This window comes from Thermobia domestica, chromosome 2 (genome assembly GCF_964235325.1).
Source record: "Thermobia domestica chromosome 2, izTheDome1.hap1.1, whole genome shotgun sequence".
Classification (NCBI taxonomy): domain Eukaryota; kingdom Metazoa; phylum Arthropoda; class Insecta; order Zygentoma; family Lepismatidae; genus Thermobia; species Thermobia domestica.
In genome coordinates this window covers 312,445,725-312,472,137 of record NC_137455.1, presented here as the reverse complement: position 1 = coordinate 312,472,137, position 26,413 = coordinate 312,445,725, and the positions used below count along the sequence as shown (strand labels likewise).

Genomic DNA, 26,413 nt, shown 5'->3' with positions numbered 1-26,413 from the left:
CAAAAATGTAGTTAAACATTTATGTAAAAATTTTGAACAAAGCCTAAATATGGTGGCAAATGAAGTGAAAATCTGGAGTTTCATTCTTTTAAGTTTATCTTAACAGCTTCAGCGAAAACTAAATGCAACAACAACGAACTGTCCGTGATTCTGAAGGGAACGCAGAAAATTGTTTCAAACGACTGTCACAAAAGAGAGAAATTTTTTCTACTCTCTGTAAATTTCCTGTTTTCTGATATGTACATTTTTTTTTTTTAAATTATGTAACACTTTCGTAAGTTTCTCACTTGAAGTCAACAATATTTCTATACTTTATATAATGGTAAAGACTAAATGTCAAAGTAATATCTTTTATCAAAAGTTGCTTTAAATACGTAATCGTGTCCTTTAACTCAAAACATGAAACAGAAGGCACATGCAGTATCTTTTAAACTGCCTCACCACTGGCCGATTCCAAAGCAATGATTTTTTTTAAAAACGAAAAGTTATAAAGTGTTGAGTCGAAAATTTAAAATCTCTTCCTCTCCTCAAATTTAGATTAACAAATTTTCCTTAAGTTATTCGTGCGAATGTTTGCAGTATTTTGTATAACTTCACTTTTCATTATCAAATGACACATAACTTATCAAATGTAGCAGAAAATTCCTAACACAAACTTGTTTCTATTTTATACCTTACCAATTAAGTTTCATCACTCAATTTACACTTAAATACATGACTTCCTAACATCCATTAATACTACTAGAAACCTTGAGGCCAAAACGTAATATGCGAAATCACTCGTTCCTTTTCACTTTTCCATTTCGACAAAATTTTGTTCTACTACTTCCGTAGTACGTGCTACACAAAAGTACTCTGTTTTTATGTGACGGCTTTGAGCGAACGTATTACATGCACAGGATGCACATCAGCTGACAAAAGAGCTAGAGATACCTATTTATTCCCTCCGTAGTTTTCTCAACTACCAATGATGTGGTTATCTAAGTGATCTCGAAGATATTTGTAATACTCTGCTTCAAGAAATTACAATCTCAGTTCTTTTACAATCTCAGATGTTTTCTTCCACGACGTTAAATTATGCTGCCATACTTTCTCACCCCAAAATTATAGTTTACAGAGGGGTCCAAATGAAAATCTGTTATTTTTGCAAAAAGTGCTGTATTTACTTCATATTTTATAGATCAGTGTTTCATTAACAACCCTATAATATTGTATAAGTCGTTTTTTTTTTTTCTAGGAAAAGTCCAGAAGAGATAGTTTATTCGTGGGATGAACTCTTTTTAAACGATGACTCAGTCGATTTTGTTCATATTTCATAAATAAATATTTCATTACTAATCTGACGATATAGCATAACTCATTTGTCCTTTAAAAATCCACAAGGGCTACTTTACTCTTGAGGAGAGATTTTCTAAGCAATTTTCTCAAAACCAAATAGGCGATTTTGTTCATATGTCATAAATATTTCTTTGGTAACCTGAGAATATGGCATCACACATTAATCCTGAAAAAATCCAGAATTTTCGGTGATTTCTTGGGGGGGGGGGGTGTCACAAATGATTCGTGAGATTTTCTTCATATTTCATTAACCTATAATTTTGCATAATTATTGCATATGAAAATATCTACACTAGGAAGTTTTTACTTTTTTTTTTTTGGGGGGGGGGGGGAATTTGTTATCTTCGGTCGAGGTTTCCCGAAAACTTATAATTCCTCTACTGTATAGATAAGCTATGTATTTTTTTGTAGGCCATCATCACCGGATTTTGGTGAAGATATCCCTACAGCGGAGGCTGTCAAGGCTCTTCAAGTGCTCGAGAGTTTAACAACTAATAAACAGTATTTGGATTTAAGAGGAGTGGTGGAAATAGCTGTAAAGTTGGTTCGTGATGGATGTAACTCTCTTCACAATGCCGAACATGTTCTTGGGTCACTTACAACAGAACTTTACCATGAAAAATATCTTTCAGAGTTAAAAGGGTAAAATGATCGTTGTGAGACTCATTGAACAATCTAAATTTTAAGCACTGATTAAAATAGTTGAATGTATTTCTTACACTCTATTGTAAAATTGTGGTTTTTATCCATGTTTAAAATATTCCGTTGAATAATCTACACGACGCGTTATATTTATTGTGTAATTTTATTACAAGAAATGTAGAGGAAGAACATAAATTAGAATTTATTTATTGTTGAGGTTAAATATTTTTAATCACTAATAATACACATACTTTTTCTTCTTTGTGTTGCATTTGCTTGTGTGTTCCCAACAGATCTCAAGGTATTTCAAGATTATATTGTGATAATCTTGTAATCTGTTATTGTTTATGTACACGATATATCCGTGTACACTACCATGATAATATTGTTATGTACTTAACAGCTAAATAAATCATTGTATATTACATAACAAAAGAATGTACTAAAGAGAACATTTGAACGTTTTAGAAAACAGAATCGAGCGAGTTGTACTTGATTCATATATATATATATATATATATATATATATATATATATATTCTTTTTTGTTACTAGTCATAATGTCATGAGTTCCTATGAAATATTTCTAGGATAAGTCAGCGCACTTGTATATAAAGCGAATTAATATGATTGAAATTTGAATATATTCGCGGGTTTTATGTTAATGATCATTTTTCACTTTTCTTTTATATACTGCATAATTTCATTATTTTCCGCAGTTATCTATGTGAAGAAAGAACAAGATGTGAAAGAGCAAGCGAGCTGTGAAACATGGGTAGTGTAGTGTGAACTATATATTCAGTTTATTTGACAGGTCTGGAGTAGCACTACTGAAAATTAAGAATAATAATAAGAGAGGTTTTCGTTCTTTTATACAGTAGACTCCCGAGTATCCGGCCTAATGTAGCGGAAGGGCAGGCCGGATAACAAAAAAGCCGGATAGGCTGGAGTTCTATGAACTCATTTCTTTGCCCCACCAATACCAGAAAGCAGTTTTTATACCAAAACTCACTGTTGTAATACAGTACGTATTTTCCGAAGAACAATTTACGAATACAATACTGTACGTATGTACAGTTATAATCAGGACCAGCGGCAAGCGTACTGTTTTGAGGTCCGTTATACACTGACGAAACAATGAACAAGGAGCAGAACGATGCTCTTTTTCTGTCACAACTTGAATTTTGCACACGACACGTAGGAGGATCGTAGCAGACGCCCGCTTCCACTGCCTTGCATTCCTCATTTAATTACCATAAAAGAAAACTAGACCGGATAATCGCAAACCGGATACTCGGAGTCTACTGTATGTACAAATAAAGAGAAATGAAGGCTTGAGATAAAGTTATTCCTTGTGAAACCATATGTATATATATCAATTCAATAAATTCGTAATGTTATATATATATATATAAATAAAATCCGTTATGAATACATTTTACTTCCTTAATAGCTAGCTTTGAGTATCTTAATAATTGTCAGCATGTGGTACACATATTCCCCGAGGTACACGCACAAGCGATGCATAAGCAGTCCTAAAGAAAAGAGTAATGTCAAAATGATTTTTAAAAAATTAAATTTAATTTAAGGACAAATGAGATTTAACACCATTATTGTCTAATTTTGAAGATCTTAGAAATATTAGATTGAACTTCGCTTGAATATTTCAACCGTACAAGTAAAAAAGTTGTGTCAAATCTCGCTGTATCAGAGAAGATCTCTTTCTCGTACTGAAAATCTTGGCCAGCTATGCTATTTGTGTGTTTTGTTTTCCCCTTATTGTCTGAAAAAAGTTTAATGTTTCATTTTATTGCAGATTATATATAAAGGTTTATATCTGTGCAATATCGCATTTTATTTATTTTAAAATGAGAGCATTATAATAATATAATACAGGGTTTTAAGTTCCGGTACTTTTGTTCAGTAAAACGAGAAAGTGTGCGAAAGTTTTATATATATATATATATATATATATATATATATATATATATATATATTCGAGCAAAAATTTAAGCAATCCATTTAAAAGAAAGGACAAATAATACTGAAGAGCAGAAATTCTCCGAAAATATAAAGAAAATTAAATTTTGCTAAACGGAATTGTCCACCTCTCACTTGGCCTAACAGCACCTTTTGTGGGCCTGAGCCGCTCCAACGCCATCTGTTAGCGACCGGCTGAACTACGTACAACCTAGCGATGAACACGTGGTCAACGCGCTGCGATGCGTATCAGGAGCTTTCTAAAGCCTGTGACAAACATCTTGGCATTTCAGCTAAACGAATAAAACGCAAGCTCTGACGCGATGTTGCTGAGTGTTGAGGGGTGTGGCTATGGCTAAACAGACATACTATAGCGCAATCAGGTGATAGAAAATAGACGTGGATGTGTACAAAATAAACGTGGCAATACCGCTGGTCTCTCATTTGCTAGCAGCATTTAGAAAGAACTTGGAGCGCCGCCTTCAGATGCCAAGATGTTTGTCACGCAGTTTAGATCTAGTGGCCGCCACGCCTTTTATTCACATGACTCCCCAATTTGTCTCACGACGCAGGATGGACGCCGAAAATTGGGAAGCATCGGCCGGGAATCGAACTCGGGACCACGTGGACGCGAATCCAACGCTCTAACCACTATACTTAAGTTTCTGTTTAATAGAATTAAGGGATGCTAAAATCAGTTTTCATGTTCTCTCAAAATATGCGAAAGATTTCAAAGCTTCAGCTTAAAATTTGTAGAGGTGAGCTGTAAATCATAAAATATGTGTTGTTCTGCCCATTACAAGACGTTCTTAATGTTGCAAAATTTCAATTAATTCAGCAAGAAAAAAAGACGATACAGATTATAGTGTTAGAATTTTAAACTTATCATGAATTAAAACTACAGATTAAAAAATGAACATTTCTTTTTCCAAAAGGAAACAAAATGTGGGAATATGTTAAACAAATGGATGTATTCAATCTTGTAACTCGAATAAGCTACTCAATTATCATCTTTGTAATTCCTAGTTCAAAGCTACCCAATGTTCTCACTTGTATGGATACTGTTGAAACTTCCATGGTTGTAAGCACATAACATACATAAGGCTAATATGTGTTCAGTCAATTGCACAGCAGTGGTATTCGCGCTTGCTCGCATTTTTACATCGATTTCCTGTCATATATGTGCTATTAATTTAAGTGTATATTAAGATGTTAGTATGACATTTGTCAATATAGTATTTGGCAGCTTCAATGTGGTTTACAAGGCTTTTTTTCTAAAAGAAGTTACGGAAAACTTCACAACTTTTTGAGAATTTTTACATATATTTTCATGTCACTTTTCTAAAAGTTTTGAATCTCACTGCATTGTTCTTACATTAACATATTACATGGTTAAAAATAAAGTAGTGTTCATAAAAGATTGAAATCATTGTTCTAGAATTACTTAAGTTCTTCAATGTCCTATATTTTACATCCATAGCGTCATACACTAATAGAAATAATCGTACATATATTGAATAATTTTACTTCAAGGTACTTATAAAAAAAAGAAGAAAAAGATTTCAGGGGTAAAAGTGGATCTGAAAAGGTAGGTGGACGCTTGATTTCACGCCGTTCCCCGTGCCTAACTTTGCCCATTGTAATTTTTTTAGAAAGGTGGGGACGCCGTTGATATTTTTCGTTAGTGTGCGAACGACGTCTGCCCGTTTTCCCCTCTCATTTTTACCCCTGGATTTATGGTAACTGCTTAAGTCGATCAAATTCTGGGAAATTTCAGAAATTATAATTTTTTGCTCTTTTTCTATACTTTTTTTTAAAACTTAAAAGAGAATGTAAATATAATTACATATTTTATCTTTATTTTGTTCTATATATTCTTTTCTATATATTGTTTGTTTTTATTTTAAAAACCGGCGCACTGTTAATGTAGAAAAGGTGTGTTAAGTTTTCTTTTCATATTTTACTGTATGTCGTTTTCATTTGTTAATTTGTTAATGTCGTGCAACTTGTATATTTTCAATGAAATAGTTTATTTGTGTGTAAGAGGTAAATTATTTAAGTAAATCTGACCTGTGATATTATTTGTGATTATTATAATTGTGCTAAATTTAATAATGCTGCAAAGTAAAACTTGTTGATAGATAATATATAAGATTGATTGTTTCTTTTCTTGTGGCTGCACGTATTCGGTAATTGAAGAAGTAAATAAATAGAAAATAGCTTATAGCAAATGATGATGATCGTAATTTTCTGTTACTTATCTCAGAATAATTTAAATGTATTCTCGAATTAAAGGTAATGTGTTAGAGAAAATGTATGAAGTTAAATTTAGTTTTAAAACACATGACATTAAGTGGCAAAAATAATTATTTATATTAAGCTCTTTATTTTTTTCAATAATTTGTGCATCTTCTTTTAGATCCAATATACATCAGATGTAAAAGCATAATAATTACGCTATACAAGTATGAATCAAGCATAATAGAAAAATACTACGCAGTTGCTTACATTTTAAGAAATTTCACTTTACAAAGCTGCCTTATATTTGGTTAATAATAAATTATAAGAATCACTGGCCTTTATAATAGTTGTTTTACATATTTACAACAATAAAGTATTGCGAAAAATGTTTAGTTTTTGTAATTTCGTTTCATTTATTTCCGATCTGTCGTGCACGTGCTATGAAGTGGTGCATGGATAGAGAGTGATATGGGAAGGTAAGTGGATTTCTCTATCAGTTATCCTTGATAGCTCCAGTTGACCCGCTGATTAACATACTTGGGGGTTTGCATTCAAATTGAGGGTAAGATATTTAAAACTGTACTTCACCTTTCTAAAATATACTGCCAAATCTTCGAAATCTGCGTAGTGTGTGTCCCCTAAATTCACTTTCGAATAAGCAATTAGGAAGATTAATTATGTGTCATAGAGCTATCATTGGTTACCTAAATCAGCTACTTGTATACACAAACAACATAAACTTTATAACGTCAGCGTAGAAAAATGGGACTATCTTACTGACATTTGGTAACAAATTGTTCTGGAAATGAATGGAGATAGAATAAAGTATATGACCAGAAGGTCTACCAAGTTCACCGAAACATTAACATTAATAATGTAGAGGAGGTAAATTGAAATACGTAGGCGTAGTGTTACAAATAAGAACGAAGCTAACAACAAATAAGACGCCCGAATAATGGCGGAAGATGCATGTTACTACTTTATTTAATAATATTCGTGGTCGCGAGTAATATCAAAGAAGCTAAAAGTATAAGGAAAGTCTATAAAAGCGTAATTCTGTCCGTTGAATTGGATATTAAAGTTCGGTCGCTAACTCGCAAACGGTCTTCTTGTTTTGAGGAAAATTTCGTGTAAATGGAGCTGAACAAACAGATAGATTCTATATTGTCACTAGCGTGTAATGAAAAAAAAATGCCCAAATGAGTCATATATTAATTGATAGACCTCATTGAGGTGAACAAAATCACATTCTTTAGGGTAAATCTTTACAGTTTTCGAAAGAGTCGACAGAAACAAGTTTTGGTGTTGATAACACGAATATTGACGCTGTACCACCTGTTATGGTGAAACATACTAAAATAAAAGCTCATCAAACCTTTCATTGTGTCACAAGCAAGATAACAGCACATAATATGGTTAAGGAGAGATAGTATACAATTATCATTAACTTTTATACTTTAATTTTTTAAACCAGCATCGATTGGCATAAATATGAAAGTATAGAAATTACTACATTCTTTTTCTCCTTTTGGTTCATATCTTTTTATGAAGCATTTTTCGCCAGATTGTAAATTAGGCTTAAGCATTAAAATTATATCTGCCACTTTTGAACTATTGCTTGCTTTAGTTTTTACTCTCCATAGCTTCGACTCCGACTTTGTGCATGCCACTAGTAAAGTTAGTAAGTGCGGAACTTTCAACCACAGACTAGGTATTGTCTTACGGGAAATAAAGTCAAGGTGTTTAAGGTGGGTGATACTCGCCACTTACATGGGAATTTCGCATAAGATGTAGTGGGGAAGCCTGGAGAATAAAACATTGGGTAAACCAACGAGAAGATGGCAGGAAAAATAAAGCAGGGTTCTGATGAGTAACAACAATTCTGACTAGGTTGATTGGTGCAGGAAGAATCCAATAGCAGACTCTGGGACGATCTATCTTCAAGTTCCTTATGGTATATATATTTAAGAATCTTAAAAGATCGCCAAATTCAAATGTGAATTAAGTGTGGGGATTATTAAAAAGATAAGTAAAAACATACACCCGTTCATTACATCTGTAGAGTTTTTCTGAATGGTTTCGACCATTTAAATGAAGTGAAAAAACACACTCCGTTCATAACATCGGTAAGTTTCCCTCGACCACTTATTCGGTCTTGTTCGCCAGGTTAAATCATTCACATGAAGATCGAATCACTTCATAAATATATTTTGCACCTTCATTGCAAAGATTCTAAAATTAATGTATATGATTTAACATGGTGAACAAGTGGTCGAAACTGTTCCGGAAAATTCTTACAGACGCAATCAACAGAGTTAGTGTTTTCACTTAAAATTTTAAGAATTTTAATTTAAAATGTGTTAATTTCTCTCTCTAAGTAAATACGTAAGTGAGAGGGTATTAATAAAATTTCTTTTACTCTTCTGCGGATGTTTCAAGTGGAGTTGTCATCTTCTGATAAGCGTAAAGCGGAACACGTTTATTAATATGTGCAGATCGCCGGTTCCTCAGAACCAAAATTGTGCATAGAACAATTTCTTACGAATAATAGAAAGAAATACATATATTCGTGAATGAAAACTGTAATGAAATTTTAAACAAAACACGATACAGAAAATATAGCATCAGCTTGTTGGCGGTTAGTTGAACAAAAATTATATGAACCATTGAACCGATCAAAGCATAACATCATTGACTGTGATTTTACTGCTGCCAACACGAAAATTTTAGCGCTAGAACCATGTCGATATCTCGATAGTCTAAGACGCTGTGAATTATATAATATGTTTCATATTTTGTGTTTAAGTAATTTGACATCCCGCCATAGAATGCGTCCCTATCTCTACCATATTTTGTGTTTGGATAATTTGATTCCCCCCCCCCCCCCCGATATAATGTGTCACTATCTGTTCTATATCGTAAAACTCATCTAATTTGTAATTTATAGAAAGAAAGCAAAAAATAAATAAGAACGAGTAAAAGGAAATAATCGGAGAAAAACTAAACTATTCCAAATTAATTTTCATTGCATAGAAACAATTACTTTTCTTACTTCATTAAATCGGCCTTCAACATTAGCCGGGAAACAGACATGCAGACAGAGCATAAGATTAAAAAAAAAAAAAAAAAAAATCAATGAAACTGCAAACCTAAGATAGAAACGCATTGAAGAGACCGTTCTCATCGCCAGGAAATCAATTTGCTGAGATATGGACGCTTCATCGCTCGAAGAACGCCATACGAAACTACAAATAAGACCAACGATTTGTAACATTAATCTTTCTGCCTCCAAAAGTCTGTCGCGCAAGATCTGCGTGTGCGAGCTCTTCCTTATTTGTTTAACTTAATCATCGAAAGACAAATTTAATATGAGGAAGAAGACATCCAATACGTAAAAAGACTGTTTTACAATTCTTTGGATACTTCAGAGTATTTAAAAGATACCCTCGACATCCGCCCAAAAAGAGGGAAGTCACCGGGAAACATCGCCCTCACAGAAGAGAAGGGAAAAGACGATTGCTAGCCGCCTATGATGCTGGGACCCCGACTCCTCATTGGTCACCGCTCAGGATTGAACTTCTAGCAATTTTGATGTCCAATGAATTAGAGGACTTTCCATTCATCTTTATGGATTAAACAAGTGCCACCGATCAACTTCTTTAAACTGTGTAGTAGTGAAGTGTTTGTGTGAGTGTTGGTGCCGATCACGACGAACTGGAATGGAAAACTTTAAGTCCGTAAGTAGTAAGCATTCATTGACATAGATCTGAATCTATTGTAGTTTCTTTACAAATGTCTATAACTCTGCTCTCCCGTCTGAATGTCTGTTTTGAGGCTAAGTGTTGTTTTCAGCCCGAGACTAATCAAAATTTTTCTAGAAACTAAATTCCAAATTAGGTTCATTTTAGAGAACAAAGGTACTCGCATTGAGCCTCACACACTACCTTTGCTATTAATGAATGTTTCCTTTTGCTCACAATTTCCTCCACGAAATTTGTGTACCCTTTATTTACTCTCATAATCTCCTTCGTAGAATAAACATGAGGATACGTTCTAGATTTGTAGGTATGGAAACCTCATCTGGAAAAGAGCGTCTAGTGTGCGCTGTGCCTCTGAGCCCAGGTAAGCCTCAGTAGCATAGGCACACAACGATATTGTTTTAAGTGTTTTGGATAATTTGACATCCGCCATATAATGCGTTCCTATCTGTCCCATATTTTGTATTTGACCTGTCGTATATGTCCTCTTAAGCGTAATTCGAAATGCTGAAAATTTCCTTAAAATTCAGGACAACCCGCCTAATTTAGGACAGTAGCAAAAAGCGTCGCTGCTGAAAGGGACGTTAAACTGGAAATCAATCAGCATACTACAGTATAATCTCTCAATTTGGACATCCCTCTAATTTATAGATTCATGTTCGTATCGTATAATATAGACTAACAAAGTTTTATGTAGAAGTGAGTCTCCTTTCAAACGAAGGGAGCCTAAATAAGGACAGTTGTCCTCCCACCCTCAAACACACAAGTTACGGGACTGCCATCAAGCCGTGACATTCTCTATCCTGGAATTAAGGTAAGTCAGAAAGTTAGTGCAATACTTTGGAGCATCCTGCCCATAATATCGTTTATACCCACACCTATTCTGAATATCACCTCCGGGCTACTTTGAAAAGAAACGTTAATCCAGTGTGTAATATTGGTGATTATGATGCATAAGGCTAAAAGTAGTCAATCCAGTTATTTTTTTCATCTTTTTTAAATGTAGAATATAACTGTTAAGTAGTAAAACAGTTCTTTGAACACGACCCGCCATATGTTTATATGGTTTTGACCATTAGACCGTGCAGTAATTGAAGATTCGACTTCCGAGACGACTAATAGCAGCTGCCATTGGGAATAACAATCTTTAAAACAGTGTATAAATGGAGTTAGTGAAAAGTTGCGTTATGGAGCAAAAAACACTGACAGCTTTTACTATAAATTAGAACAAACTGCAACAGAAGATATGATTGCTATCTAAGCAGCGCACAGGTGTCCCATTAGTTTTCACTATTTAAAGATGGAGAGCTCTGTAGATGCTAAATTCTGATATGGATTTTTTTTAATGATGTGAAACTCACGAGATGGTACCTAGACCCGGAATAACCTGGGTACCTAGAAGTAACCGTAGAAGTAATGTAAGTCTTTGCGCTCCCATGCGACTTGCCTGGAAAGGAGTTACAATGAATCGCTTTTGCGTGAGGTTAGGAACCCTCAACAAGGTGAGAGAAGAGCTTTACTAACACCAAATCTGGAACCTATCAAAAGTTTGCGTATAGGACTTTGTTGAATGTAACATCAATTCCTTGACTAGGAATTCAATATTTTAGAGAGGGTAAGAGTTTGACTCTAGATCGCTTCTTTTATATGAGCTTGATAATTCTTGATTTTTCCTTTTTGCCCTTACGCAATACCAAGGTTATCAAAGATAGAACCCACTATTTCCATGGGTCCAGACCCATACCGGGACGAGAATTTTAGGTAATTGGGAGTTGGCGGGCATACTTCACAGAAAATAGACCTTTCTTTATCGTTTTATCTTGTCTTTAAGTGAATTGGATTACATTATAACACCCATGTCGTAGAATAATGGATCAGAGACAGCTCTATAAGGACAAAGTCACGCGCCTTTCCAATTAATACAAAAAGTGAGTTCCATTTCACAGTGGGAAACTACACCTCTTCCAAACTATGCAAATTCAGTACTGAAACTGGAACTTCTGGTTGCAATAGAGCAGTGGCTCCCAATCTGAGGGGTGTACCCTCTAGGGAGGCGTGAAGAGCGAGCAAGTGGGGTGCAAGCTGTTGAAAGAAACCACGTTCGTAATCTATATAATAAAATTGAAAGTGGTCTTGGTGAAAATGGCCCTACCATTTTATATGATTTTTTTATATGTTACCTTTATTAAAATGATATCCTAAAGGAAAAAGCAGGGCGAGGTCAATTTATGCCAAAAATTAAGTATCTTACGAACCATCAAGCTATGAGGATGAAACCCTGTATATAAACTCTCCATTAAAAATAAACTCACTTGTGGCCCAGTGTTTTTGAAAATTTTCGTTTTAAGAGAGACATGTTCTATAATTTGTTTCTTCACATTGATTTGATTTTCAGTTTGTCTCTTTCAGCAGCGAGGCTATAAAGATGTAGACCTACAGATAGACATGCGAGCAGTCTTTGATGCTGCGTCTAGAAATTCCCAGTCCAGCTGACATGCTCGTTCCTGCCTAAACTTGGGATTAAATATCATTGCAATCGTAAACTAATAGCTTGACGAACTTGTTCGACACTAATCTCAGTCGACACGAACTTGTTCGACACTTAAAACATTTTATTTTTCATCTCCTCTCATGCTGATGGAGGATAAACTTCGACTTTAACATTATTGGGATTGTAATTATTAATCTCAGCGCCATCGACAACTATGGATTCGACACTAATATTCGTCGTTTTCAATTATTTTTACATGTTAACCTCTTCCCACCACCTCAGGCGTGATAATGGAAATTAAACGTGGACTTGAATGGTATAGGGAGTATCGGCAATCAACTTTAGAACTCCGAAAACTATGTATTCGATACTAATATCGGTCGTTTTTATTGTTTTTTCATGTCACCATTTCCTGGTCACCACGGGTACTAATGAGGATGAACTTGGATGGCATCGGAAGTGTTGCTGTTCATCTCAGAGATCCTGAAACTATTAACTCGAATGTGCCAAAATGCTTTCCCCAACCGAAGACATCCCGAGAGTAGGGTTCATCAACGCCTACGAGAACATTGAAGTTTTGGATTTGGAGAATGAACAGGTAGGCCAAACGTCACAACACTCGACGTAGAGGAAAGTGTGCTACAACGCGTAGAAGCGTTACCGGGAAGTTCAACTTAGAAGAATAGCGCTACGGAAACATGCCGTATCTAAGAGTAGTAAGTGGCGCATCTTACATCGTAATTTGTTATATCCATATCACCTTCAACGTGTACAAGGACTTAGGCAGTGGATTTTGCCCCAAGAATTGCCTTTTGTGAATGGATGAAAAACTAGCTTGCAGTGCATCCACAGTATGTGATGATATTTCATTTACAGATGAAGCAGGTTTCACCCACGACGGTCTTGTAAATTTCCACAATACACACGTTTGGTGCGACGGAAATCACTATACTTTGCATGAATTGCGACACCAGCAACGGTTCACATTCAACGTATGGCTGAGGATAATAGAGATTACCTAGTGGGACTACACATGCTTCCAAGAAACCTCAATGGGCCGGGACACCTTCTAATTTGATTTTTTTTTTACGGTCATATACTTTTTTCTTCCCTATCATCCCTCGAAAGTAAAATACTAGAACGAGACTAATGTATGATTTATATCTTGCAAAATAAATAAATAATTTAATCCAAAAGACGACAAAAGTTCACAATGGAAAGGAAAGAAAAGAAAAATATCAAACATGGCCCTACTACTTTCATTTTGTTATTACGTGGAGAAATTCAAAAAGTAATTGATTTATTAAAATATCGAGGTGATTTTTTTTTCCCACAATACTTGCGGGATGCAGGTCTATTTCTATTGATTTCTTTAGAAATAAAATAACCTACGAATTTGTACACAAGGAAAGATATTTTCTCTCTCTCTTTGGTTCGTTCATAACTATCGTATTATAATCTTGGACAACATAAAAAATATGATAAATTGCACCAACTATACAAATATCACTTGACATAGATGCATTTCCAACCGCCTCGCAATATTTCTAGCGCTAACCTCAATAGCTTGCATCATTAGCTTATTGACAAATTAGTATTTAAAGTTTCTTCTCAGAGATCGGACAACAGCAAACGAACAGCTGGATGATTACATTATTTTTAGGAAAATAACAATATACGGTGTTGAGCGTGGTTTACGCTCAAACTCACGTATATTTCGATTTAACTCAAATCACGTTCACATTTTTTTCCAAAACGAGTTAGCTCACTATAAAATTTATGAAGAACGAACGCGCTCATTTATAACCGTGGTAATTTTAACCCTAACTAATGGAATTGTGGGAAAACCCTCACACGATATTGTGACAAATTCAAATATTTTTTTAAAAAAAATAATAATAATAATAAATTATCGTGAAGCATTTTATTAGAACGTGGGTTAGAGTAAATTCACTTTTTATTCTTGGTAAATTTTAAACTCCAAGCAATGGGAATGATTGGAAAATCCTAAAGGAAATACATACTACAAGAAAGCTAAAAGAAACGGTGATGATGAGAATTAATGAAGTGGCGGGGTCGAAAAAAGTAGAAGAAAATAGAGAACCCCGAGAAAGCCCACGCTGAGTGTGTTTGTCCACCACAAGGCCCACTTGGCGCGAGCTGCTATTGAACCACGTACTCCACACATCAGAAGTGAATGTTCTACCGTGTGAATCGCCAATTGAAAGTACAGATTTAGGCCGCGCCTCCATTGCATCCGAATGCGATTGCGAATGCGAATGCGAATTTCCCAGCACGTGTAAATGAATTGGAGTGCCTCGATTAGTTCCGACCTGCGAATTGCGAAAACCGACGAAAAGATGCGAATGCGAACGATCCCAACATGCTGGGATTGTTCGTCCGAATTGATGCGAATGGAGCGTCGTCTGCAGAGAAATTGAGCGCTACGTGAGAGAAGAAACTTCTTTTTGCGTGAAAGTAGTCGACGGTGCGAGGTGCGGAGATAAAAATGAAAATAATAATGGAAATATATGTTGATGTTTTAATAAATTGTGTTTTTTATAAAGTTCCATTGTGGATCCAAGGTCATCCAGATTACCACAAACGACACGTCGTGAACAAATTATGGGCAGATGTAAGTAAAGAACTTGGAGTGGAAGATATTTATAATTTTATTTGTTTTCTCTTTAAAATATGAAGATCTAATTAATACACGAACCGCAACTTTTTATTCAATTTATATTTCCTCTTTGTTCCTCAAATAATGATTTTACGAATACATATAATATTGATTAATATGTTTGAAATAGCAAAAACGGGTTTTTTACTCATGGAGAAAATTTTCTTAGAAAGTTGGTTGATTTTGAAATCTCAAATTTTATTTAGTTTATTTATTTCAAAGTGAACATAGCGGTTACCACAGAAGCATAATAATAACAGGAGCGACATTTGCGACATTCACTCTATTTTGCACACAAAGGAAATTAATACAGTATTATTATTATTATTATTATTATTATTATTATTATTATTATTATTATTATTATTATTATTATTATTATTATTATTATTATTATTATTATTATTGCTCTGAAAACTTTAAGATATGAATTTTCAAGCAAAAATATTTCACATTGAAGGTTTGAAAGAGATATTAAACTTGATTCGCATTCACAAAACTTCGGATGTAGTAGAGGCACATGAATTCGCAGTTCGCATTCGCATTCGCGTTCGCAGTCGCATTCGGATGTAATGGAGGCGCGGCCTTATACTACAATGAAGAAAACTGCCCCACTCAAAAAGTATTTTGATATATTTTCTGATAGGTTAGGTACAATAGAAGCGGAAAATTTCATTTTTTTTAAAAATTTTTTATAAAGGGAGGTGCATTTCTGATGGCACAGTCCATTGGCAAATAAACAAATTTATAAAAATATATCAGTTCATGCTTTGGATATCTCTTTACGAAGGCATCTTCTACTGAAGGAATTTATATTTTGTAATAACCTTCATGTAGAAAATCTGGCTTAATATATTCTTACAAAGAAATAAGTTATTTTATATAATTCATGTATAACTGCATAATAATAATAATAATAATAATAATAATAATAATAATAATAATAATAATAATAATAGTTTTAGTATTAACCTGTTACCGTTGAAATTAACTAGCTATGTTTGTAACAGCATTGTGACAACTACTGCACTATCGCAGTTCTATCTGGTGGTGGTACATTTCAGAACTAGAGCAATCGAATGGCACAGGCAGAAGTCTTAAACTGCATAAGCCCTAAACTGCACAAGTCCTAAACGGCATAAGCCCTAAATGATAAAAGACTTAAAATTTAGGTCTTGTGCCCATATTTTAAGGATTTATCCCTTTTAGGTCTTATGAAGATTACCTACCCTAGAAAACTGCTTCGCTCTCTAACTGATTTCCTCTATGAAACCGGAACTAGTAGTAGATTTCCACCACTTTGACTTTGGTAGTGTTAAAAACATTTAATGAAGAAAAAAAGAGGAACCATGAAGATGTTTTTGATTATAACAACCTTGTCCTAAGGGACAATTGATATAAAAGGTAATGAGACTTTTTGTAAAAAAAAAAATAATAAAAAAAAATAAATCTTTAATGTGAAAAAAAAACTAATAAAATTGGGAATATAAGGGGCCTCAGGCGGTCAGAAGGGAAAGAAAAATTAAAAATACAGCCTAAACGTCGAGGGTGATTGGAGTGCAGCATGTGGAAAGGAAGTAACCACGGACATTGATGAGAGGTCTCTACCTTTAACTATAAGTTCGATTACCTCCTCTAGTAAAACTCAGCTAAAAAAGACATTCTGAGCCATAGTAGTTGGTCTCCTGACGTAAATCTTATTGTAAATTGTATCTTAGACATTGGGCAATTAACCTCATTGTATATACAGTAAAAATAAAAATAGCCAAGCATCTTGAGGGAAATTAGGGTTCTTTTACTTACTTCTATAAAAAATATTAAAACCTACCTCTCATGCTCTTATGAGACAGCGTGGAATACGGGTTGGTGTGGATCATCTGCCATACCTAATTCTACTTATTTAATTTTAATCATTTTCATTAATCAGTAGTGAAACTCAAGTGAAGATGGTATCTTTCTGAGACACGGAATCGATTTTAAGAAAATGCTATTTATTACCGTTTGCTCTCAACATTGGAACCGGAAATTGTTAATTTTTAGCAGTTCCGGTTTGAATAGATAGTTAACAATATATAAAAATCAGTGTTAAAGTCGTAAGTAGTAGTAAATTTCTGTCACTTTCTGTTTTAGTAGAGAGATTAGGTGAAGATAGTCTTTTCTTGAAACACTGAGTCATTGTAATAAAACTTGTCGCTATCTTTTACCTTTCTTACTCTATGGTGATCAATGTTGAAACAGGAAATTAATTAATTTCTGTCACCAGGTTTGACTAGAGTAAAAAAGAGGAAACATATTCTACTCACCAGAAAGCTATTTTTGGGACACATCGATTGCAAAGAACCGCTTCTCGATATCTAAACGGTTTTGTTCTGATACCTGTTGACAAACATTGGGGGCACGGTGGGTTGAGTTGAGTTGAGTTGATTTTAGTTTAGCGTCCCGTTCAGCAGCGAGGCTATATGAGACGTGGACCTACTGATTAACATGGAATCCGAACCACATGAGCTCCCGCCGGGAATCGAACCCGGGCCTCCCACGCCAAAGGCGCGTACGCTAACCGCTTAGCCAGGAGGGAGCTCTCGGGGGCACGGTGGCTCTGTAGTAGAGCGCTTAGCTCTGATGCGTGGGGTCTCTGGTTTGATATCCGGCCATGTAAATTTGTGGTGGACAACATCGTGCTCGTGGGTTTTCTCGGGGTTCTCCCATTTCCTTCCACTTTCTCATTTCACCAATTCTCCTATTATTATTCATTTGCTTTTATCATCATCTCCCTTAGCTTAACAAGCATTATCGTGGGACGTTAAATTCAAAGATTTCACTTTTTTCTGTTGACAGACAGACAGACGGACATAGTAATTTTATACGACTTCCGATACTTATGCATAGCATAGTTTGATAATCTAAAAACTGATCTTGATGTGGCATCTTGATTATTATTGATGAATTCCCTCCTTCGCGGCGGGAATCTGGGGTTCTTTTCCAGGTTCAGATCTTACATTAAGCTGTAGATCCATATCTTATATAATCTCAGTGCTGAAAAAGAAGCGTTAAACTAAAATATCAACTCTTTTTGATGAAACAGTTAAGAAAGATAGTTTAAAATAATGGAAATTTTCGAAGACATTCCCTTCTACCAAAGATTTTCCACAAAACATTTCATTGTATATACCATTTTGCAGCTAAATCGCAGCCTTCTATATCTGTAATTGGTGGTAATGTTCTATTGTAAGTCTAAAAGCATGTCATAGCAATAAAATGTTAAACATCTTTACAAAAAGCATTATCTTAATTACAACTTATGAGACAGACACTTGTATAGAAATTTAAATCATGATATATGCAACAATTATAATAGTTATTACATATGTTTTAATGGTGAGAGTATACTTTACACTAATTGAAGAACATATTTTATCAAGTTATTGTTTTTATTTTGTGATACTGGTAATTATGTACATATAATTTTATATGTATTTCAAAACTCTTCAATTTACGCAGGTGGTTTGTATTAAGTGGCCAATTTATCACTGTCCAGTGTGCCTTGTTTAGCTGCACTCGCAGTAAAGAATGTTCATCTACATCTGCAGGCTTTTTGAGTATGTTTAAGATGTTTCAGGATAATGAGCTTGAAATTATAGTAATTATAAATGCAATATTTACGAGTTTTTACAAGATAAAACACAAAGAAAAATATTAATAGCTTGTTAATGATATTTCTTTGACTGGCGAATACCATACTTTCTAATCACGCTGCGATATTAATATTCCATTAAGATTAGTTTTCTCATTATAGCCACAAGCTTAGACATTAGCAGCAATCGCTGTTGAAATACAATAGAAAAATTACTTTAATCAATAGTTTATATATATATAAAAACATCAACTGATAAGGCCATAAGAGACTTGAATTCGTAAAATATTTTTCCATTGCCTTGTAAATAGTTTATCTATAGGAAATTTTGACGCAAGACAAAACCAGAAAAGAAAGTAAGTAGAAAAACATTCTAAGAACAATATTCTAAAAATATAGTATTCGAACACTTTGCCCAATATTGTTAAGTGGATAACTTCACCTACATTATGATTCATCGATACATGTCAAAGAATTTGGTAAGCTTACTGTATTTCAGATTCATTTAGATACATTATAATTTAATTTTAAATACTGGGACGAGCTCAAATTGCTCTTCATTCTTTCGCTTCCTTCAATATTTTTTTCTTTTCTTCTCTTCATATTTTCTATTTTGGTATTATCGAATAAATTTTGTCGTATATTTCGTTTCCTAACTCATCATAATCATACTTCTTTATATTGTCTTATGTATCTTCTGTTCTCTTTGTATTTGAGTATTGTAACATTTTTTTGTCAATTTCTGTAATTCATTAGTCTTCCAAATGATTTGTATATTGTACTTTCTACAGCGACGCCCAAGCTATCTCAGTGCTTTTGTAAAGTCTTTGGACAAGCTTCCGAACTGAGTCATTTTCTTCCTAAAATAATGGACATTTCCTTTACTCGATTATACTCCTTTACAAGGTTAATACCATACATTCATAAAAATTATGTTCTAAATTTATAAAATTATATTTTGTCTTTTAATGTTAATTGGAAAGACGAGTTCTTTAGCTCCCGGAAGCAGGAAAAAGCACGCGCGATGCACTTTGTGTGATTAGGATGCACATGGTTACTAAGTGATTAGGATGCACGCTTACTATGATCAGCGAACAACGGAGCCATAGACAGAGAAGAAGAAATGATACCAAAAAGGGCTTAATTGTTCTATTTAAAATGGAAACCAGGTGTCTATAAATGTAATTTATCAAGATTTTGTTTGTAATCTCTTGTTATTCCTCGTTCCCTTTGATTTAACCAGGTAGTAATGTAAACAATGAAAAAGACTGCATCTCAGACGTGGTGAGCTGCATTTTTGAATTACTGTGCGGTTCGGAAATAAAAATTTAGGCCCTTTTTTTTTTTTTTAGTCAATCAGCTTCCTTTCCATGTTGTGAAAGAACCCCGATGTCCTTTAAAATTGTTATGAGCACAATTTTTATTGCTTTTTATCATTTTTTTCAATTATTAAACAAATTTTCGGTTTCCAAAGATTTTTCTGGAAAAAGCAGACAGGAAAAAAAAAGTGTCGCACCCTTCACAGGGAATATACAAACGAATATCAACTCACCATACCTTCTTTTTCTTTTCATAGTTGTTTTGGAAACCATGCTCAACATATCGTTGTATCTACATAACATAAAATACATTGACTATCGCGACAAGTGAAATTAAAAAGGGAAACATCAAATGTGTTTCTCCTAACATCAAAAGGAATAATTCTATATGCTAACCAAATTGAATGCTCCTTATGTCAGCTTTGAAGTCAAGAAAAAAAAAAGAAAAAAAAGAGGAAAATTATCTTTTAAGAAAGAAAAGGATTTTGATTTGTAATTAAATAAAGATTTCATTAGGAATTTGTTAGTAGCTATACTATTCCTGAAGAATGGAAAATGAAATTAAATTTTGAAAATGGGTGTCAGGCATTATAAAAAAAAAATTGACGAATTACCGGTAATTTTAAAGAAATTTGAATACAAAAATAGCTAAAATGATCAGAAAAATAAACGAAAACTTACAGTAAAACATAAATGTAACTGTGCACATAACTGTAACATTACGAAGTGCATTTAAGAGGAAAACACATTTCAGTCTGAAGTTCATTCATCTTTTGTAACATCAATTGGCACTTCTAGATGTTGCGAGCGGGGATAGATGCTCGTTCTTCCTCCACTTAGCTACGCTATTGCCAAAATGTATGGTGGCATTTTAAAAACAACATATGTTCACCTCAACCCCTAGCTACACGACTGCCAACACATATAGTAGCGTTTAAAAGAAAACGAAGTCTAAACTTTTGTTCTTACATTGCAGTAGACTACAGCAGTGTTTCTTCCAGACCTATTTTTGGGGTGGCACTGCTTCCCGGAGCTCTAACAGTGTCCCCTAGTAGCAGAACAAAATAATACGTTTATAATATATATAGAATAGTATCAACGTGCCCCCCGGAACATTATTTCTGAAACAAACACTGCACTACAGGTACTGCAAATTGTGTACTACTTCTTAGAACAGTTTTTATTGTAAAATTTATATTAGTCTACAACGAACGTTTATACTTGAGCAGTAAACCACTACACAGTGTATATTATAATGACTTGAGAAAAATGCGGTTTCCTATATTTGATATTTCAATACTCCCTGTAAGGTTATGTTTTAATTATTATTGCAGAAAAATGCATCTAACCGAGGTGGCAATGCTCGTAATGAACCGAATGGAATCAAACTGAACTTAACAGTTCCACATGGTCGCAAATGACGCATCTGTCAGATACTTTTACAGATAGCCATCAATGGTCGCAACTGACACTCTTGAACATGAATTTTCTCCGTGGCCCCAATTGAGAAGGGCACAAATGACGTTGAATCGTTGACGTTGAAAGAAACACACATCAAACATTTCAATTAGTGTTGCTCATGAGACGAAATAAAATGAATAATAAGATTTTATCATCTCGTCTTGTAATGTTTCTAGAAGTATTTTGTATCATTTCGGTTCTCGAATTCTTTCTCGTCTCGATTCTTAAAAAAAAAAAAAAAAGTTTCTTTCGTCTCGTGTCATTTTGTAAATTTATGCCCTGTTCTTTTTTCTTCTTAATTTCATCTAGAAGTTACTAGAATCCTTCCGCGTTAGCAATAGAAAATAAAGTCTCCTGGATGTATATCTAAAGATACCATCCCGGTGTTAATCTGGTGCCAAAAAAAAAAATCGTTGACAAATCTCGGTTAGAATTGTGCAGATTGTCAACAGTAGCGTCATTTGAGATTTGGCTTGGGGGGTGGTCAAGACCCCTTGATATAAGTAAAATTTCGCGTTTTTCACTGACACTACTATTCTATTGATAAAATCTATACAAATCTCAAACTCAGTGGAGAGGAATTGCCCCTCCTTGCCCTCTAAATGACGCCCCTGATTGTCAAGCAAAAACATAAATTGTAACTTATGCCTACTTGGTATCTATCTATTAAAATACTACAATAGCAATTAAAAGTGCCCGAGTTCCAACCTATAACTTTAGCTTTCAAATCTTTCATTTACGGTTATGTGTGATTTCACGTTTAAAAGAGACAAACAGTTTAAGTATTTGTACTTTAAATAGTCTAAATTAGTTAACTATATCTTTTTCATAGAGTTTATGATATGAAATTAGTGTTCAAAATCTTTGTATTTTAATAAGCCTTCTCCAAAATGAATGCAAATGAACTATGCTGCAATCTTAGGAGTTCTTTTAAACTATATTTTTCTGGAAATTTATATGTTTGTGGCCAACCCTTTCGACAATGAGATCTTGGACACTACAGGCTCTAGAAAGATGACGTTTTCACTGATCGATTGCAAATTTTGCGTAGCTTGTCCAGTTCTAATTGAATATTTAAAAAAGACATGGGTATTATTTCTTTATTACATTTTTAGGGTACACTGGAAGCGTTGAAATTAAAAAAAAAAAAAAAAAACTAAAGCATCATATCCTACGCGTTTTACATTCCAACACCACATTGTTGTATATTGGGGTTGTATATGTCTCAGGCGTATGTTCATGGCAAAGTGATAATGAAAAAAGGAATTATAAGCATTTCTCGAGTCTAAGATAAATCTTTATTTTTTGAGTGTTTTGCCCAATGAACACCATATATAACTGACATTATAATTAGTTGCATATATGATGTATTTGCTTATTACATACTGCGTGCAAGAAGAAAGAAAACACTGGTCATACATGAATTAGAAACTCCAAGCGGAAGTAGGCTCAAATCTTGCAAACGGTGCGAGATATTGAGAAAAAATAATCGAAAAAATCTCCCCTTTATGATACCCCTTGCCGATTTTTTTTTTAAATTAATACGTCTTTCACTTGTGTTTGTAAAGGGACATGTACATATGTTGTGAGGAATGAGAAGATTTATGCTCATATGCGAATGATGCGCTATTTAGAGAGCGCAGGTTCAGCTAGTATATATATAAACGAAGCATATGCTACCTCTTGCTTTGTCTCTTCGCAATACCAAATCAACTTTCATTATCATCAAATCGCAGTTGCGAAGCGATTGCGCAGCAGTAGTACCATTTGTTTGAACACGCTATTAAATTATAGGCTATTTGTGGACGAGAAATATTAGTTTCCTTCCTTGTTTTATGTGTACAGCTGATGAATAAATGAAGTGAAACTCTCCAGCAGGGACCTAATTATGAAGTTAAAAAAAAAAAAAAAAAAACGATGACATGCGTTGTCTACCATTCGTTTGGCATACATCTTGTTTACAAGCATAGCATGTGCTACTAGTCTTTCCAAATATACGGCGGCGCAAACAATATCCCTTTCTTTTATACTTTCATGTCAATAACTTAAGTTATCCTCCGGCAGATAGATGCATCAGCTGAACAATGGAAAGCTATATTGATTCAGAGATGAAAAAAAAAAAAAAAAAAAAAGTGAAATAAGATTGAAAGCGAGAATTAGTTCTAAATATGTACTACTCTACTTTGAAGATTGATTTCCTTTATTGATTAGCGCATGCTTTACTTTCTACTGATTACAATTTGTAAAGCTGTATAATACGAAACGTACGTCTCTTTTCCATTTTAGAAGCATAATGAAAACTGGCCTTGAATATTTAAGCGTCAAACAACATGAACAAACTGGGGCGAAAAATCAGGGCTAAAAAAAGATCACGTCGTTTTCGAAAGATGTAGTTGTAGACACTTCTTCTTCTTCTTTTAAAGGACTTTTTTCTTCTTTTTGTCATCGTTTCAGTCCTGAACGTCGATGTTATTTTTGTTGTTTTTTCTCTCTCTTTTTTAAAAAACGTTCGTTCTTCTTCCATTAATTTACGGTCGAGTGATTGCTAAGCATGATACATAATAGCCATGGAGGATCAGTTGTATACTGCGTGAGGTCGATCAAAGTTGTTTGTTTTGTTATGTTCTACCCCTACCTCTTTAACTCTTCCCACCAAAATACTACACTACTAACCTACTTCCTCTCCAATCGTAGAACATGTCCGACAGTGTTTCTAACTCATACACTTTATATTCTTTACATGACATTTATTAACAAGTGTCATCTACCAGCGATGAATAAAGGCAGGTATATAGCAGAAAAACGTCCTTTTTTCTCTTGTTACGTATACGTCAATTATACCATTACGTTGCAGCTCTACTTTCAGAGTTAATGTTTTTTTTTATGCAGTTATGTATTTCCTTGTTAAATCGGGACAGAATAATACAGAATATCGAATGAGGACAAAAATTGTTTCGGAATCCACTCCGGAAAGAAAGAGAAATAATCACAGGCGTTATTTGGAGAGGACAGGCAACAATTTACTCCCTGACTTTAGATACCCATACTCTTTAATAGATTGTATACTAATACTATGGTCCCGGGTTCGATTCCCGGTGAGGACACTCGATCGAAAAAGTGTAAAAGCTTCTTTCAGACCAGCTATCTTGAATGAGGTTTTCCTCATTCCCACCAAGCAAATGCTGGGACAGTACCTAACATATAGGTCCCAGGCCGCTTCCTTCCTTTCCTTTCCTCGGATAGTGTGATCACTAAGTGACATCATCCGTCATACGTAACGGGCTAACATATCCATAGATGCTGCAGGGTTGAATTCAGGGGGTAGCCCGGGGGGGAATCTCCCCCCGAAGAAAATTCATTCCATCCCGGAGAAACTCAAAAAAATTCAGTCACAAAATGTAGAAATTACTTCACATAATTATTTGCTTTCTTTCCGTGCACGTGCAGACGAAATCCAATCTCTCAATATACATATAAATGACGCCGACCCATTCCATATAAATATTAAACATGTAACATCTAAGATAGAATACCAAATAGCCAATAAAACTTGTATTTCTTAACGCTATGACCGAGTTTGGCAGAACATGAAATTGTTAACTGTTGAAGAAAGGTTTGTATTTTAGTAGGTACTATACTCTTGCCCTATATTGTATATTAGTAGGTAGCACAAGCACAAATTGAGATAGGAAAGGAAAGATAGGGAAAATCTTTCGATCATTTCATATGATCTCTGATGTCAACAGACTTCAGTTCTTGAAAATGTACAGTTCTTGCATTATTTGAAATAGGGCACCTAAATCTCATTTCTCGCATCGGAAGTAACAGACGTAAATGTGTTTTACGATTGTTAAAGTAAACACACCTTTCTTTAATTAAAAATAATTCAGTTAAAGGGAGAGATTCAGAGGGCGTCATTTAGAGGGATCAGGGAGGAACAATTATCCCTCCTGGATTAGAGACTTATATAGAATTTATCAATATGATAGTAGTATATAAGTGAAAGACTGCTATTGAAGGTGATGAAGATCCTGCTCAGAGCCGTGCCATGGGGGAGGGGCAAGCGGGGCGTTGGCTCCGGGCGCCGAAGTAAGGGGTGCAAAATTCGGGAGGGAAAAAGAAAGGAAAAGAAGAAAAGAAAAACAGAGGAATAAAACGCATGTGCACATATTATATAAAATGAAAGGAAAAAAGTAATGAAAAGTGCTCAAAATCAAGGAAAAGCATGGTTTACTTTTCAAAATTTTCTCGCCTTTCGCGGCTGGTCTGTCGACCTCACTTATATATACGGGGGTGCCGTCGTATACTCTCGCGCCAAGCGCTGATTTTCCACGACACGGCACTAATCCTACTAAAGATTTCGTAAACTAAACTATTGATGTGTATGCAGTGAAGAAACCAAGGCTAATATGCTTGATTTAGAATCAGAAGTGTGAGAAAGAATGATAACTTTTTGTTAAGATATTTCTGTGTTTGTTTTAGGACAAAAAATATTTGAGTTAATTTAAATCTTTTTAAAAAACTTCTACGTTAGTAACAAACAGTAGATCTAACTACTGAATATAGGAAATAATAACAAAAATAGCTACTGTAAATAGCAGTTAAACTTTAGTGTAAAATATTTTTGCCAGTCTTTATTTAATGCTTTAGATGAAATCAAACGATTGTTTTTTTTTAAAAAATAATTTCACATTGAATATTTATCAGCAAATATTAGTCTCAATATTAGGTAAGATTTGTATGTGAATGGAATTGTTAAATATGCTGCTTTCTTGCAAAAATACAGAAAAACAACCCTCCCCCCCGAGGAGTTGACATTCCCCCCCGGGTGAAAATGTCTGAATTCAACACTGTAGATGCTGAAAGCCCAGA

At 34.4% G+C, this 26,413-nt stretch overlaps 1 protein-coding gene across 3 annotated transcripts in view; it reads left to right on the top strand.

The window, feature by feature from the left end:
* Nucleotides 1–3,989, top strand: part of Epg5 (ectopic P-granules autophagy protein 5) — a 141,501-nt gene extending 137,512 nt beyond the window's left edge. For all 3 annotated transcript variants that reach the window (XM_081748984.1, XM_081748982.1, XM_081748983.1), the window contains one exon: nt 1,750–3,989. In XM_081748984.1, coding sequence (XP_081605110.1) covers nt 1,750–1,984 — 235 coding nt within the window. In that variant the 3' untranslated portion in view covers nt 1,985–3,989. The remainder of the gene's footprint in view (nt 1–1,749) is intronic.
* Nucleotides 3,990–26,413: the final 22,424 nt, after the last annotated feature.